The 18,666-nt window shown below is 41.7% G+C and overlaps 1 protein-coding gene across 1 annotated transcript in view; it reads right to left on the bottom strand.

The window, feature by feature from the left end:
* Positions 1-18,666, bottom strand: part of LOC147718208 (vomeronasal type-2 receptor 26-like) — a 137,418-nt gene that overhangs the window by 84,327 nt on the left and 34,425 nt on the right. The window contains exon 3 of the mRNA XM_086967167.1: positions 2,789-2,912. Within this exon, the coding sequence (XP_086823293.1) occupies positions 2,789-2,912 (124 nt within the window). The remainder of the gene's footprint in view (positions 1-2,788; positions 2,913-18,666) is intronic.

Raw genomic sequence — 18,666 nt, 5'->3', positions numbered from 1 at the left:
GTAAGCTTGAATATATGCATTGTTGTGTATTTTGATGCATTAAATCATGATTTTTTGACCTAGGATAATTATAATTTCTGGCATCACTGGACCTAGGCATTAACTTGCCCTATTGAACTATCACGTATCGGGTGGAAGAATATCTATACACCGCCCAAGCAGGTTAATATGAATAGAAGTATATGTTTTTTCTATTAAGGGTGATTGAGAGCAAATATGGTTTTTATTATTGGATGATGAGGATGCAAATTGGGTGATGCATGACTAGCATTGCAGCTCTGTTACATTCATTTACCATTTGGTATTCACTATTGGTGACTTTTGATACTGTCTAGCTTTTTCTCTCTGTCTCACATACATTATGGTATTTGATATCTTATGTTTTTCTTTTTACTATTTTGTGTGTACATTTGTATATACACTATTTGGGTGCATGTACGTGTGCACACAAACAATTATATATTTTTTATTTTGTGCGCTATATGTTGTTTCCTTTGTTAAACGTGCAAGAATTGAAGTCCATTAGGATTTTGAGTGCACTTTTTGATTGGAATAGACACCTTTTCTACTCTTTTTCATGTAGACTGAATGTGGATTAAAAGTGGACTATCAATTATATGAAATTGTATTTATATTTTTGAGTGCTCGGATTAGCAGTCTCCCTAACAGTGACTCGCAAAAACTATTTTGCGAGTCATTTGCGTCACAAATTGTGTTTGTACATGGCACAACATTTTTTGCAGTCACAAACTGGCTGGCTTCTTGTTTGGAACCACACAAAACAGGCGTGCATCAGGCCCTCATTCACCCCGGGCCTACCACATTGAGTGTGTCCGTCTGTAGTGTAGCTGGTGCTCATGTAAAGCACTATTATACCTTGGGGTCAAACTCCCCAAAAAATAAATAATTAACTACTGCATTCCAAATTGACATTTCATTTTCCATGCTGACAAGTGCATTAAATGTGACAGTCTAGTATTTGCCAATATGTACATGTTTTTGGGTTCAGAGCACACACATTGAGCACACACACTCCAGTGTGCAGAGTCCAACCACCAACAATACAACTAAGCAAAACCATTACGGTGACCAGGAAAAATGATAATATTATATTAAATATTATGTTCTCACAATTGGTCAGGATCAACACATATTATGATTTTCATCTGTTAGCAGTGAACATATCATCGAGATTGCAGCTTCCAAATGAGAATTTTAATATGACTCATATTGCAGACACCTAAAATGAAACCGTAAAGAATATCATAGATGAGGTCCTCATGCAAGACTTGACTATGGAAATGCTCTACTCTCAGGCACTCACAAGTTACACATGGCTCTGAGACCAACAACAAGACCTATTACAGGAGTGTAACACTTCAGACGCATCACACAAAGCCAGACACCGTGCTGCCCCAAATACGAGGCACAAAAATAAGTCAGATTCTTTGAAGCTATGAATCAATTTTATTGGGACCTTTGGTCTCAGTCATTTTTTTGTTCATCTCCCAGGAATCTGGAACCAGATTCCCCCTAAATTATGCACAAGTGTCTTTATTAAGTCCTTCAAAAATGATATGAAACTCCTGGATGCTTTATAGAATTGTTATATCTCACATTCATTTTGTGATTTTTTTTATCCGGATGCATATTTCATGTTGTGCAATCAAATGTATGTTTATATGTAATGTTGCTGTCTGTGTAAAAAGACTCCCTTGGGTCTGATACACACCATAAAACACACTTGATTTTAACATGACTAAATAAGTAAATAAATATGATATTTAAGTTTGTGACAAAGTTCTGAGATTGGTTCATGCACAGCTTCTATTTCATACGATCCTTTCGAGAGCAGTAGCCTAAATCAAAATGTCCTTATTAGATCTTTGATAGCTTTTCTATAGTATATGACATTCATGGCACTCCTTATACTTTCGACAGATGATGGATGACACACAGGGGCATATTTTTGAAGGGGTTGCAATGTGGTGGAAGAACCCCGCAAGCCCAAAATGAGATTTCAAGAAGTGACGATAGGTCACCTTGCGTGGCCCAGAGTGGTTCGTAAATCTTTAGTAAAGCAACGCAGCACAAATCTCTTTTTTGCCCTACTCTGACACTGCTACTTATTTGTTCCCTCACAATATTCAGGGATTTTGAGGCAATTCCAGGCTTGCCAGAAATGGTACACCTGGGAATGCTCCAAAAACCTACCCCTCCCCAGGTGAGAGTAATGAGGATAAATTTCTTTATTTCTCCTTCTTTTTTCCTCTTTCTACGTGTATTCTGCAGCATAAATTGAAAGAGGAAACAGCCTCATGTGATTTTGTGTAGGAAGGTGCCCCTTCCTGTACAAAAACAATCCTACCGGCAACAGAGACACCCTTGCACCATGGTGCAAGGGTCCCTGTGTTGGAGCCAGGCAGTCCATTGTGCACCAGCACTGGGAAAAGGACGGGGGATAAATACGGTGAATTCTTGCCCTTTCTCTGGAATACAGGGTTGCAAGGGAACTTTCTGCACTGTACCACATGGCCATAAATATGGCCAACAATGGTAAGTTACTCACTGTAGTCTACTTACTCTCATATGAGGCTAGAGAGGTAACTGCATCCCTTGGTTAAATGGATAATAACTCCATGACAAGAGGATATTTTGAACATGTTCTTTAAGTGTTCTGGCTAATACTTCCAAAGATACCTCCATGAACCTGCTTGAGTCTTGAAATCAATAGATCTGCAGTCCGTGTTCTTGCAACAAATGCGCTTCAGAGTCAAAGGATACTCACCTGTCTCATTTGAAATCTCACCAGCAGAGCAGGGAACACAGTCAAAGCAGCACACAGGTGTTTCTTTCCTCGCAGACTGTCTAAACCCAGGAAGGCAGCTCTCACTGCAGAAGGAGCTGGGAGCCTGGGGAAAGCAACAGATACAGAGTGAGAAACTAAAATCATAAATCATGTGATAAAAAATGATTCACATTATGGCTCGGGGATACAAAAGGATACTATAGGGTAGTGAACCAGGCTGTACTCCACTGTTTCACTCTTACCAAATCATAAGCAAAGGATAGGTACGAGGGGAGGGGAATGAGATATTTTCTACACATAGATACTTTTTTCCGAGTTTAATATTACACATACTAATGCATTGTACATTCTTTTTTCAAACGGGCTTACACTCAGGGTGAAAGTGAGTCCATTTAAGAGAACACACAGGGATCCAGTAATGGTTGTTTTTATAGTGGCATGATTCTTCATCGGGTCTCATCCTGGTCCCTATAAACCAGGGTGGAAACAGCCATATTCCATATCCCAGGTAACGTTTTTCCTATTGGGGTCTTGTAATTGGTAAAATTACCTTTGGAGCCACAGGTATTCCTTTAATGAAAGGAGTCAGTGATAGAGATAAAAACTGTCATTGACTATCTGTAGGATGTCGTGACCCTACACCCTAGTATTGTAGACAAGTGTACACCTATTTCTACAAGCTACCTAAGGTCACAGGCTTTCTACAAAACTTGAATTATTGCCCTGGGATTTTATTGTTACTAGACAATCTTTTTTCCTTTCACTATTATGCCTGGACATATAAAACATAACATGAAACAGGCACCTTCTTTTTCTTGAACATGTGCCAATGCTGTAGGAATGTAACGCTATTCTCAGTCATGTTTCATTTCATTTGCTTGTCAGCATGCACTTGAATATATTGGTGTATCCATGGAGGATTGTACAAGCATCAGAATGTTGTAACATTGACACACATAAGGTGATGTCACTGTTTGTTATTTCACTGCAAAAGTACAAAACACAGTGGTTAGTGTTCATTGAGATTTGTTATTGGTATATGTAGGAATCTGGCCCTCAATATAGTGAACTAAAACAAAGTACACTGTGCAGAGAGTCCAGTGGATCCCTCACCAGTACATAGAGGTTGAAGTATTTGACACTAATGCTAGGAGTTAGGCTTAACAGAGGGTATTTATTTATTTATTTATTTTTGGCAATTTTTAAAGCGCTACAAATACCCGTGGGTGTCTCGGCGCTAACAGCTAAAAGACACTAACCAGATAGTAAACAGAGAAACAGTGACTAAAGTGATCCACAAGAGTGTCATTGAGAAAACAGCCATGTCTTTAGCTGCTTTCTAAAGACAATCAAAGATGGACTGGTCTTTATATTGAGCGGAAGAGAGTTCCACAATTTCGCCGCTGCTATGGTGAAACGTCTGTCTCCCCAGGTCACTTTCCTTGTTCTGGGAATCTGAAGCATGTGAGCCGTGTTGGAGCGCAACGTTCTAGGGGTTGGCAGAGGTTTAAAAGAACTTCTCAGAAATCTAGGTCCCATGTTATTTATTGCCTTGTAGACAATACAAAGGGTCTTGAACTTCGTGCGACTTCTGGCTGGAAGCCAGTGCAGTTGGTCGAGATGTCTAGAGACAGAGCTGTATTTGGGAATACCTAGTAGGACTCTAGCAGAGGCGTTTTGTATTAGTTGCAATTTGGAGATAACCTTTTTTTGAGCATTGAGGAAAAGGGAGTTGCAGTAATCGATGCGAGAAAACACCAGTGTGGATATGAGTGTTTTTCCCATAGCTGTGGGAAGATACGGTAGTAGTTTCTTTATCTTCCTTAGGATGTTAAAGGAGGATGACACTACCGAATTCGCATGATGATGGAAAAGGAGCTTGTTGTCGAATATCACTCCCAGATTTCTAACTTTACTGACAGGTTGTGGTGGGGATCCTAATTCCTCTGCCCACCACGAAGGGGACCACTCAGGTTGAATGTTTCCAAAGAGCATAACTTCTGTCTTAGCAGAGTTAAGTTTTAAGCAGTTGGAGGCCATCCAACTGCTAATGGCCCTCATACCATTCTTGAAGTTTGCTGCGACCGTAGGTCCATCTTTGTGAATAGACAGCACCAGCTGAGTATCATCAGCGTAAGTTGTCAAGTTGATGTTATGCTCCTTTATAACCCTCGCTAAGTCCGAAACATAGATATTAAAAAGGGTCGGACTTAGCGAGGAACCCTGAGGGACTCCACAGGGAAGGCTGAATGTGGGTAATGTGAAAGTGCCCAGCTTGACCGCTTGGCTACGATCCGCCAAGAATGATGCAATGAGGTCCCTAGCTTTATGTTTAATGCCGATGGCCTCGACACGGCCGACCAAAGTTACGTGATCGACCGTGTCGAAAGCCGCCGACAGGTCCAACAGTATCAGGACAGCTTGTCCACCCTTATCCATTGTGGCCCTGATTTCGTCTGCCGCCTTGATCAGGGCAGTCTCTGTTCCGTGACCTTGCCGGAAACCAAACTGGGTTTCATCTAGCAAGTCGTTGGTATGAATGTAGTCAGAAAGTTGTTTGTTCATGACCGATTCAAAAATCTTGGCAGGAAACGGCAGGGATGCAATGGGACGATAACTGGAGGGTAGTGTAGGATCTAGGGAAGGTTTTTTAAGAAGCGGCCTAATAATGGTGTTTTTCCAAATGGTAGGGTAAGAACCAGTGGCAAACATACTGTTACAGATTCGTGCCAATGGCATTGAAATAATGTCTGGGATTTTATTGAGTATGGATGGGTGACAGGGATCCAAAGGGGAACCAGATTTGATTGACTGAGTTAGTTTGTAAATGTCATGTGGGTTCGTGCTGGTGAATTCAGTAAATTCAGTGGAAGCTGTCAGAGTCTCATGTAGCTCGGGGTCAGAGGTATCAGAGGTTAACACTTTGGGGCTGAAGTCCCTAAATATAGATGTGACCTTTTCAGAGAAAAAGTCAGCCAGTGTGTTACAGAGATTTTGGGACGTTTCCGTCCGAGGATTAGAAGGTTCAGCAAGATGGTTGACAACTTCAAACAGTTTCTTCATGTTGCATTGGGCTTGGTTTATTTGGGCAGTATAATAGATGTTTTTCTCAGATATTATATTCTGCTTATAGCTGAGAAGTGCAGCTTTATAGGCACTCTTATCTGCTGAGTTGTAGTTTTTACGCCAATGTCGTTCCTTGTTACGACAGTATTGGCGTTGGAGTCTGAGGTTTTCGGTAAACCATGGGGCCGAAGGGGTCTTCCTGTTACATTTTCGTGTTTTGAGGGGAGCCAAGGTGAGAAAAGCTTTTTCCAGAATAGAGGTGTAAGTAACTGCTACATTATTTGGGTCATGTATAGTGTCTATACTAGCAAAGTCGTCAGTGAGGATCTGAGCAAGTTGATTAAAATCAAGGTTTTTCCAATCTCTGTAGGTGAAGTCAGATTTTAGAGACGTGGTGTAAGGAGCTGTAATTTTTGTTCGTATATCAAATAAAATGGCAAAGTGGTCTGACCAAGTTAAAGGAAATATAGCGTTTTTGATAATATGAGGATCATTAGTGAATATACCGTCAAGTGTATGGCCAGCTTCGTGGGTTGGCTCTGTGATCACTTGTTCAAGACCTACAGCAAGCAGATCGTTAATAAGCTGGTCAGTATCTTTGTCTGACCGAGAATCAAAATGAAAATTAAAATCTCCCAGGAGAGTGAAGTGTTTGTGATCTGCAGATAGCTCGCTCAGTTGATTAAGTTGAGAGAGAAAGATAGAGCGGGAGCCTGGAGGTCGGTAAAGAAGGCTACCTGTGAACGTTTGGTTGTTGGTGAGGGTAATTGTAAAAGCCAAAGCCTCGCAACTTGAATGTTTAAGGTCGATGGTTTTCACGCGGAGGCAGTTACGGTATATTATTGCAATCCCCCCACCTTTATGGGCAGAAACGCGATCCTGCCTATGAACACAGTAGTCCTCTGGCATCGCAGCCTTAAAGTCAGGCCCAGATGCATTGTCTCCCCAAGTCTCAGTAAGAAATAGGAGATCAATAGCATAATTATTGAGCAACTCCAGAATGTCAATTTTATGACAAGGGAGCGAGCGGGCGTTAACAAGTGCAGCGTGTATAAGTTTCTGGGAGTTGGGTGAAGTGTGGGTTTGGGTAACCGTGCTCTTGTTAGTGCACAATGTACATAGGAAAGGACCTCCAATAGGGTCAGCTAGTAAGCATGTAGGAGGAACATGTACAGTCTGAAAAGTGGTATTGAACTGACGTAATTCAGTAGCAGTGTAGACTAACCTTGCTGAGGGTGACGATGTAAGGGGGGTGGCCCTGGGCTCGGTCCAGGCTCGGACGGGCGCAGACGGGCTTGGCTTAGGCGCGGCTTCGGCGCGCGCCCGGCGCGCCCGCTGCGCCAGCCCGCTGCGCCGTCTGGAGACAATGCACATTATATAGCTAGTTGAGGAGGGCGTGAGTCCTGCGCGACTAGAGCGCTGACCCCGCTATCCCAAGATGGCGCCCACCGCTGCCTGACGCGTCAAGAAATCGCCAAAGACAGAGGTAGGGAGAGTTGGAAATACGTGTAAAGGGTGTCAGAGTGCCTGCCAAAATTCCCAATTACTTTCTCGCTATAAAAAGCCCCCAAAAAGAAATTTTCGATCTCAGTACAATTTTCTCGCTACCTGGTACAAAAACGCTAAGAGACACAGTAGAACACAATTAAAACAATTTCGCTGGAATATCACTGGTGTAGCGCGAATAGCTCGCAGCCCCAGTCGCTATCACAGGGGAGAGCTTCTTTAGGCAACGCGGCCACCGGAAGGCTGGCTTTAAATTACTGGGAGGGCGGGAGTCCTGCGCGACTAGAGCGCTGACCCCGCTATCCCAAGATGGCGCCCACCGCTGCCTGACGCGTCAAGAAATCGCCAAAGACAGAGGTAGGGAGAGTTGGAAATACGTGTAAAGGGTGTCAGAGTGCCTGCCAAAATTCCCAATTACTTTCTCGCTATAAAAAGCCCCCAAAAAGAAATTTTCGATCTCAGTACAATTTTCTCGCTACCTGGTACAAAAACGCTAAGAGACACAGTAGAACACAATTAAAACAATTTCGCTGGAATATCACTGGTGTAGCGCGAATAGCTCGCAGCCCCAGTCGCTATCACAGGGGAGAGCTTCTTTAGGCAACGCGGCCACCGGAAGGCTGGCTTTAAATTACTGGGAGGGCGGGAGTCCTGCGCGACTAGAGCGCTGACCCCGCTATCCCAAGATGGCGCCCACCGCTGCCTGACGCGTCAAGAAATCTTTCGCGAAAAGAAAGGGTAGTGCTAATCATCAGAGACAATGAGAGATAGATTATCAAGAATAAATCAAAGACCAATTTATAAAAATAGTGTTGATTTGTATGTGTTTTTAAGACCAATAATTTTGATCTACAGCAAGTACTTTAGGAACTAAGAAATTACGCACCATTGAAATCAATAGGAGAAATATTAATAATGCTTATAAATCAGGCAATGCTTTCACAGAGTTCACCTTCTCATTTCGCGTCAACAGGAGTACCAGGTCTAAAGTACTAGCAGCAGAAGATCAGGAGCATCCCGGATTTGGTCGTGAGCAGGGGGTTGAAGGTGTTGGTAGCTAGTGCGCTATAACGAGGAGGGCCTCTTGGAAAGAGACTGCACAGGAGGACTTAAAGGTAAGTCTAATGGATCCCACTAGAGGGAGGAGGTCACAAGGGCAGCAGAACCATGGGAGCACAGCTGTTGATCATTACCTGGACCAGTGGTGCCAGGTGCAGAGCGGGTATGTCAGCCAGGTACTGTGCATCGAAAAGTCCTCGCTGTCAGAACGAGGCATCTTGGAAAGGTGAATACAGGACAGCTGGGTCACTCATGATGTGAGTCTTAGAGGTCTTGTTGTCCCTTGATGGTGGACTTGCTTCTGGGGTAGTTGGTGTCCAGAACCGACTCTTTGTCTCGCTGTTTTCTGTAGGGGGTCTGGTACCCCGTGAATTGGTACGGTTCCTAGTTTCTCCATACTTAGTGGGGAGACAGGGCTTGACCCACAGGAGCTGTGTACCTCTTTTGATGTTGGTGCTGCATCGAAGTTATCAAGGAACAGCATGACGACAAACCCGACTCAGTGGGATCGGTACCTGTGGTGTACAGGCGAGTAACACCTTCACTCCAAGGAAGGTTCTTGGTGATTACTCAAAACCTGGATGAGCTCCAGGACTCTTGATGTCTTTGCAGGTTCAGGATGACACAGCACACCGTGCAGGCAAAGTTTGGTGATAATATTTTCTGCAACAGGGCTTCAGTTCTCAAGCAGTAAGTCTTATTTGTCCATTTCTTCTTCTTGTCCATCGAAGTTTCCAGGTCATGGGATGCCACCTAAATGCTAGATTTAGAGGCATTAAATGGAGTGTCGGGTAGTAGCCAATAAACTACCTAACCTTAGGATGTTTAAACCCTCTAAGTAACCACTTCCTGTGTGAAGGGGTTCTACCTAGCCCCGATATGTTGTTTTTCTACCATCTCAAGATGGTGGATTTTGCGGACAAGGATTAACATTGCCTGCCACACCTTAGGGTGATGCTGGCTGAATATGGATACTCTCCCTCATCTAACTAACGTCCCTGCTTACCTTCCCACCAAATGTGGAGCAAGACAGGGGGGCTGGCATTCTCCACTACCTGGGGAAGCCTAGTCTGTACTTCAAAGGCGGTAATACCTTTGAAGTTTCCCTCTCTGGAAGGCCATTCTGGCCTGAAGGAGATGTGAAGCACCTCCACTCAGAGCAGGCTTTGTTTCTGGATTTGGAGAGCTCAGGCTCAAACCCTGTGAGGTCAGAAACATACCTGGTGGGGGCAGGCTGGCTATGATGAGTCAGAGACCACACCATTGCTTAGTAGATTTCCAGGGGGCCTCTAATTGGTCTTCTGGATGAATTTATTAATAACTCCCACACGGGCATTAGTGAGGATTTATTAAGATAAGATGTTCAGTACCAAACATCTTAGGGAACAGTGAGTCTATCATGGAACAAGGAAAATCATAATGCCAAGTAGTCAGCCCATGTACTCTCTATGACATCCCTGTGCACTTACAATATCCACAAATGGCTCAGATATTGCAGGGTCATATCTGCTCATTCAGATATGACCACACATTGGATAAAGTGCACCCTGCCTTAGGACTGTAAGGCCTGCAGTAGGGTTGAATGACCTATATCTCATGCAGTGTGTGAGGGCATGGCACACAGGGATATGTGGCATGTTGACTCTTTGGTTTTCTCTGCACCAAGACAATCAACCTGCAACCCTCGGTACCCATGCCCTAAGTACAAGGGGTACCACTTACTACGGACTTACAGGGGAACCAGAAAAAGCACAGTATACAGTTCAGTGTAAAACAATTATTAAGTCCATAATGAGAAAGAAGTTCATCAGTTAAGTTTCTTTATTCCATTTTCTTATTAGGTAGTAAAAAAAGTACAGCCAACGCATTTCATCCATATACGGGACTTCTTCAGGGCACTTATATTATGAGTTTTATGAGTTCAGATTGCCTCCAAAAGTAAGGGGATAAGTCAAGTGCACAGCTCAGAGGGAAGTATCCTGGTCCATAAGGATATATAAGAATGATGTGGAGGTTATCCAAAGTAATGCCATGACTGATCCCACCGGGTATAATATACAACCCCTAAGTATGATGTCCACAGGCAACACCGTCTTCAGCACTGCTTAATACGCCATCAACGTTCGGGTAACAGTGCTTCAAAAGTCGCCTTCAGTTTCTATTGCCACTTATATTTGTGTAAGTAGATGTCAGTGGACCTACATTCTATATTTATGCTGACGGTATTTTTCCTCAATGAAAGTATCGATACAGCAACAGCAGTGAAGCCGCGATATAATAGTACTTCCTGGGAACCGTCCGGGACCGTCATGGAGACGACAGTCTGGCTGTCTGACTTACAGGTGTGGCTGAAGATGTGCCATTTTTGGTACAGTTTTGAGAAAGATCTGGCACCATTAAATACCACATGTACATGGGAACATTGAGCAAATCAGGATACAACATGCATAACACACATACTGATCACACACTCCTCGCACCTGACATCTAGAGACACACAGACTGGTTCACACCAGCTTTCCCTGAGGTCGAGAGGCATCTGTATCCTTATCAGATTCCATACTTCATTATGGCCACCTAGGGGGGATAAAGTTTCCTTGAATCCTAATGGTCCCTGAGGTCCAACTAGCCCACCAGGTACCTTCAGTAAGTACCACAGGGCTGCGTTGCAGAGAGGTGGTCCAGCCCATGCCCCTTTTTATACCTCTCTGCAACGCAGCTTTGTGGCGCTTACTGGAGGTACCTTGTGGGCTAGTTGGACCCCAGAGTCCCTCAGGATTCAAGGGGACTTTATCCCCCAACTTAAAACGCACCACCGGGTGCATTTGCACTGTGGTGAAGGGAGGGGGCGGGTTGGGCCTGAGGTGGCATGTGTGAAAACACGTCCTGTGGCACGTTTTAACTTGGGAAATTAATTCCCTTTTAATCCTGAGGGCCCGTAGGGGCCAACTAGCCAACCAGGTGCTTCCAGTAAGCACCACTACGCTGTGTTGCAGAGAGGTGCTCCAGGTCATGCCCCTTTTTACAACTCTCTTCAATGCAGCTCTGTGGCGCTTACTGGAGGTACTAGAACAAGTCAAGCATTCAGTGAATACCAAGTAGTCAGTACACCACATACTCCATACCCACCCCAGAAAGATCACCACAACAACAAGGACTACCGACACACCATTACGGAATACTGAAGCCTTTGCTTACACAGAAGAAAACCTCAGGTCATCCATACTATTTTGACCGGGAATCTGCACTACAGTTTGTCATCCAGGTGCCTACAGGGGACTGGGGCCCCAGTGCTGTTGATCCCTCAGGTAGGAGTTGGCTGACCACGCCACTGGGGAAAAAACAGTCTGACAAGGGAGCAGGGCAGGCCCCCAGCTGGTGCGTAAAAATAGGCACACAGGACTGCTCTCCCTAGTCCAACTTTGGGTGGGCTATGTATGTCTCAACCATGTCAGTGTTTACTACCAAATGTAGGCTCTCCTTTAGTTCCAACCACCTCTGGTACTCTATGTTAAAATTAGCAAAACCCAAAACCACGGGTAAACCCCCACCAGGACCCCCACAAAGTAGCCTAAAACAGCCTAAAGATTCTCACCTCTTCCGGAAGAAGGGCGCAAACCAGTAACTCAACCTAATAATAGAAAAACCTCATTCCACGACACTTGCAGAGACCCAAGGGATGTGCATGTGTCAACAGATGGGCTATATGGACCCCAGGGACCCTTAGGATTCAAGGAGACTTAATCCCCTAACTTACAACACACCATGGGGGCGTATTTGCAGAGTGGTGGAGAAAGCGGCAATGGCCTTTGTCTAAATCTCACCAATCCCACTGCGTGGGGCTTACTGGAGGTAAAAGGTACACTAGTTGTCCCCTAAAGGACCTCCAGCAGTGAAGGGGACTTCAATCCCCATCCAAGAGCATGCCAGGGAGTGCGTTTGTAGAGTGGTGGGCGCAGTCGGCGTGGCCTGGTATGAGTACTTACCAGTGCTGCTGTTTGGGACTGACTGGAGGTAATTGTTTGAGAAGTTGGCCCCCAAGGATGTCCTTGGGGCCAACTACCCCTCTTGTTACCTCCAGTAAGTCCCACACAGTCGGATTGCTAAGACGTCGCTGGAGGCCGTGGCCCCCTTTCTCTACCACTCTACAAACGTGCCTTGTGGCAGACTATAGGATGGGGGGATGAAGTCCAATTTAGTCCTGAGGGAGTTTGGGGGCCAAGAATCCCACCTGGTACCTCCTGTAAGTCCTGTGCAGTGGAATTCCTGAGTGTTAGTTGGACTCCCAGCACCCTTTCTAAACCACCTCTCTGCAAATGTGACTACTAGTTAAAGTTGCATATTTCTGCACCTCTGACTTAGAGGTAGTTTTAATCCCCCTGCCCTATTATGTACTAGGGCCTTACAGAGGAGTTCATGCTAATCACAGGGGTACCCCAATGCATAGTGTTCCCTAGTGTATATATGTGTTTTCACTATTTTCTAAGTGTCTTTTAGCATAGCACTGGCTCTTGGCCTGGTTAGTCAGAGTCAGTTACCACCAGTACCCGTCTGAAAAAGTTGGGGGCACAGGATGATTTTGCAACACGGCTCCTCTGTTGGTTCTTTCTGCACAAGCCCTGCTTCTTCCTGTACTTTTCTTTGTCTTTGTGGACTTCTGTTGCTGCATTTTTTTTACTTCTTTATGTGTGTTTTATCTTCTTTCTTCACTTGTCCTACCTCAAAAGGCATAGTTAGAAACTAGCATTTAAAAAACCTTTGAAATGAACTTAAAAAACATAGGTTTCAGGCACATTATTGTTAGAAATTAGCCTTTAAAAAAACCTTTGAAATTCACTGAAAAAAACACAGGTTTCAGGCACGTTATAGTTAGAAATTAGCAGTTAAAAAACCTTAGAAATTCACTGAAAAAACCATAGGTTTTAGGGAAAGTTATAGTTAGTTGGACATTTCACTTGTATAAAACCAGAGAAATTCCCCTGTTATAGTTAGTGTAGCTAAATATAACTCACGCCCCCGCAATGCACTGCTGATGACTTCACATATTACATCACTCATGGCAGGGTCAGTGACATCACTCATGACATCACTGACGACATCTCAAATGAGATCACTGATGACATCATCCATGTGACAATCTGATACACCTCATCACATACTAGTGTAAACTTTCATTGCTCACTGTAAAATACAGAGTGCCATATTTGAAACCATTGACACACACATAGCAGTTACTACATACGCACTCACTGATTCCTAAGTCTATACACACAACTGCCCAATCGCCCACAGAATCACTTATACAACAGTCACTGATCAATGGTAGCACTATGAAATATACTTATACACCTATACAGACATTGACACAACAGCAGTCATTCCAGTCAGTTATGCAGTGATCCTACTCAGTCATGAAAATAATTAATCACACTTACATTTACTCACATATTCAGTTGTGCCTCGCGACTCCACCTCTAAGGTGGCGCAGCATTCACATTGACCTCTCCTTATAAATATGGAGGACTCAACAGTGACATCATTATGTCACAAAAAGTGACGTTCAGGTGGTGCTGGGGGTGTGTAAATCTGCCCCATAAGTGCTTACGTATTGGCAGAGTGGTAGAATAAGAACATGGTGCTAGAAAGAGGGTTGGCGAAGTGCATGAGACTGTTGGAGGTATCCTAGGCAGCATGGTTAAGTAGATAGTGGTAGATAAGAGATTAAAGAAGTAAATCGGACAGACATGATGATTCCTAGACGGCATAGGTACTAACTGGGTATTTCGTAGAGTGTATCAATAGTGTGCACAACATATTGTAGCTGTAGTTATGTTACTAGCTAGGCCATCCCATAAGTTCATGACTAGTAACTAGAAAAATTACAGTGCTGCAAACAGAGTGTATAGTGATCTTATACGTGCTTTTGTATTGGCAGTGTGATAGGATAAGTTGGTAGTCCTGGATGACTGATTTGAAAAGTGCATGAGACTGACAGGAAGATTTCTACACTGCGTAGGTACTAAGTGGGTATTTACAAGAGGGTATGAATAGTATGTAGCTTGTTAGAAGTCTGCACGCATAGTGCACCAAATATTGTAGCTTTACTAGTGTTACTAGCTGGGCCATTCCTTAAGTACATGACTAGTAACTGGAATGATTACAGTGCTGCAAACAGAGTTTTTACTCAATTTATAAGAGGTTAGGTATTGGTAGAATGATAAGATAAGTAGATAGTCCTGGACAGGTTATTGGAGAAGTGCATGAGATTGACTGGAACATTTCTAGGGTACGTAGGTACTACTTGGGTATTTAGTGCAGTGTAGCAATAGTATATTGGTAGTAAGACATCTACATACATTCTGCACAGAATATTGTAGGTATATTTGGCTTAGTAGCTAGGCCATTCCATAACTACATGACTAATAAGTGGAATAATCACAGTGATACAAACAGGGTGTCTGGCGAATTTATAAGTGTGCATATCTTGTTAAAGTGATTATATAAGTACTTAGTGCTGGATGGGTGATTAGAGAAGTACATGTGACTGAGAAGAGACTTCCCAGGCAGCATGGGTAGTATTTTATAATTTACTAGATTGTCCCAATAGTATGTATGTGGTTAAATGTCTGCATGCATAGTGTGTAGAATGTGTCACAGGGTTTCCGTTCTCATACAGAACTGTGCATAGAGACTTGGAACCTCAGTGAATTAGGGTGTGCCAAAACTCACCTTAGTACCCAAAATCCTCTACCAGACTAGCTACAGTGTCTCATTGGTTATCACAAACTCCCAATGCTTAGACAAACCAGAATATGGACTTAGTACACCTCAGGTAACGTGGAACACATGAACACTCTTTCGTTATACAATCATTCCAATCCAGAACAAGGAGTAAAAGAGGACACGTGCATATTTGAAATATTTATTCACTAATGCGGTGTTCTCAAACACAGTATCTTAGCTAGTACAAGCAAACATAATATAAGAAAAACAAAGTAATCAGCATAGTCACTAGTCTGTAGAACACAAACGGTGAAAGCATGGTATTATGCTAAAACGAATAGGGTTCAGTAACACCTAATTCTCGCCTTCCCTAGCTAGTATATTATATTATATCTAAGAAGGTCTCTTTGGGTTTCAGCAGGGCGGCCCCATACCTCAAGATCTTAGTGGTAAGGGATCACATCATCAGCAATCAGCTCTCTGCATGCGAAGCACCATCAAGTGTGTGTCTATGCTCTTGTGCAAAGCAATATAAAACGCGCCTAAAGCCAGAACTTGGCCGCAGCTGCATGTATGTTATGTCTAGGGACGTGCGAAGATCAGACCTCACAACAACCACTGTGTTGAGATATCCTTGAAGGTTTCTGCACTCACTGTACAGACACAGCTCGCCAAGCAAGGCTGATATCAGAGTCACAACATATTATTCTCGCATGAATCACAACATTCTACTAGGCTCAAAGCTAAAGCAACAGCTATGTGTCGTGTGCAGAAGCAGCAGAAAGGTAAAATGTCCTTTAAACTCCTAATAAGCTCATGCTAACTTAACACAGGATATAGGCAATGTATATCTATATGACAAATGTTGTGTGTATACTTCTCTTAATACCTAGGACATTCCATAAGTACATGACTCATGACTGGAAAGATTGCAGTGCTGCAAAGAGACTGCAAGACATCAATAAGATTGTTTCAAAAACCCAAATCTGTGTCAAAAATATTTTCAATATAGTCGACTATCTCTGCATATTTCATAAAAACAACTTCCTCAATAACAATATGTTTAATGCAAATCACACATATGTAAAATTCTTCCTTCAAAGAGATTTTTTTTACTACAATATTAACGAACTGAAACAATAAATCAATCAAAAATACTTTATAGTTTCCATATACTCTAAATAATGTTCTTTTAAAAATATGCTGTCAGAATATCCAAGAAAAAGTGCTTAATTGATATAAATATCTTTCCTCTAGGCCAAATGATATTCCAGAAATCCTTTATACTGAAAGTGTCCAATAGTAATTGTATTAATACATTTGGACAAATTCCCAATAGGACTAATTATGTTCTTAGAACTTTGGCTTGGAAAATATTAGGTAGGAATTTGGTAATTCCTTAGGCAAACGATGTCTAAAAACCAAAGGAGCTTTATTTCAATATGTCCAACCTTTATTGCATTTTAAATAGACAGTGTAATGCCCAGTTGTGAAATATAATTGCTACTGCTACAAAAGTTCTTCCTGATATTGATAGTTGACTTGATACAAAATCTTTAATCAAAGTTTCTAATTTCCTTCCATCAGCTGTACAATGTTGTATCAATAAAATTATATATTGTCCAAGTCTTTGTATAAATAATGTTGATAACATTTCTGATTTACATTGGCTACACTCCATGTTTTGATTTGCTGCGTTAACTAGTTTGTTGAAGGACACTGTTTTATAGTCTAGTATTGTTAAATATATGAATCTTTCATTGTCTATGTTAGTGGTAGATGTAAACGTACAATTTTCACATTCATGTTTCCATTTATAACAAAGTCCAAAGAGATTTTTAATTTCTATTCCTTCATTTTCCAATACTGTAAGCATACACATTAGAAATTCCTAAGCATCTTGTTGGACATTCTGCGTAAAATGAATAGAACCAGAACATATATCCAGAAGATTGCGAATATCAGAAACACTTTGTATTTTACTTTTATCAGTTCTCGATTTTTCATAAATATAATGCAACAAGAAACAAAATCTCTATTCTCCATAATTTGCTGTTGCAGAATTTCTAGAAAAAAACCAACATTGACTAATACAATAGCATAGCAGTTGATACCTGAACTATTTTGTAACTGATATCCTACAATCTCTTCAATAGTGGCCTTTTTCTTTTTGCTTGCAATCTCAATATTATCTTGATTTTTTTTCTTCTCTTTAACTGCACTACAGTTATTCACATATCTTCTTTTTCGACCTACTACACACTTTTCACATACAGGATATTCACCTAAATTCAGAGCATACAATCTTCTTAATCGATTATACTCTCTTATGCAATTTGCATCTGCACTAATCTTTCTCTCATCAAAATCAATTACATGCAGTCCAGATAAATTTCTGACTCGGGATAAATCAATATATGCCATACTCCCTTTAAATAAAGTACTTCCAATGTTTTCCAAAGCACTGCCTACACTTAAACTGTGAAATTTACCAGAGAAAGCGGAAACTGTTTTCTATGAAAATTAAAATCTTTAACAAGCAAAAAAGAAACCGAACAATGACTGATTTGTTTTACTTCTTCAACATGATCAAATTAGATTTTTTAAAATTCAATTCCATCTCTAGTTTGATAATTAACAAAATCAACAACGTTTCCCATTGCTCCATGTACTAATATTTTTTCCACATCCAAATTACGCCATAAAATTACCCAACAGTTTACACATAGATATAAATTCTTTTCTAAACCAGCAGTTTTAGATATAGATTTTTCCAAAGAATCCAATTTTGTTTTTAATTTTCCATCACAATAATAGTGATTCTTTCATGCTCTACAGGTAGCATTAATAAATAATGTAATTTTATTCCTTTAATGTTGTGTGCTGCCAATCCAGTTGGAGCAGTTACAACACAAGACAAATGTGAGTCAGTTGTTTTCTGTAGATAACTTGTCAAAACTTTAATTAAGAAATATTTTCCTATACCAGATTGACCACTGACATACATTCGGATATGTTGCAATGATGTGCATGTGCATTCTTTATTTCATGAATAAAACCATGTTCAATCTGTTTTCTCAATTGCTGCTATATTTCTTTTTGTTCAATATTTAATTTTTCTTCCAAGTTTTCTGAGTCAATAATATATTCTTGAGCTTGATGCTTGTTGTTTCCACTTCATTCATGGCGAATGCTGCTTCATTTTCAAGAATTGGTTGTCCTAGTGGATCTTCACTCAGTGGAGCGGAACTTTGACTATCTTGACAAGTGTCTCTAGCAATCTCAGCTGAAATAGTAGCTTCATGATCAATTTCTTCAATCAACATTTTGAAATAGTTTGCTAAAGCTGTGCATTAAATGCTATCTTTACAAGCAGTAAAAGAATCTTCATAGCACTGAAAATGTCCAAGTAATTCTAAATCTTTACGCCAAGGCTTCAAGAGCTGCAAAAGTGTTAAATAGTAAAATTCTCTTCTATCAGGAGTATCACAACTCAATTTTCT

The sequence above is a fragment of the Lissotriton vulgaris genome, chromosome 4_1 (assembly GCF_964263255.1).
Source record: "Lissotriton vulgaris chromosome 4_1, aLisVul1.2, whole genome shotgun sequence".
NCBI lineage: Eukaryota > Metazoa > Chordata > Amphibia > Caudata > Salamandridae > Lissotriton > Lissotriton vulgaris.
Note: the sequence above shows the minus strand (reverse complement) of the source record. Positions and strands in the feature narration are given on the sequence as shown.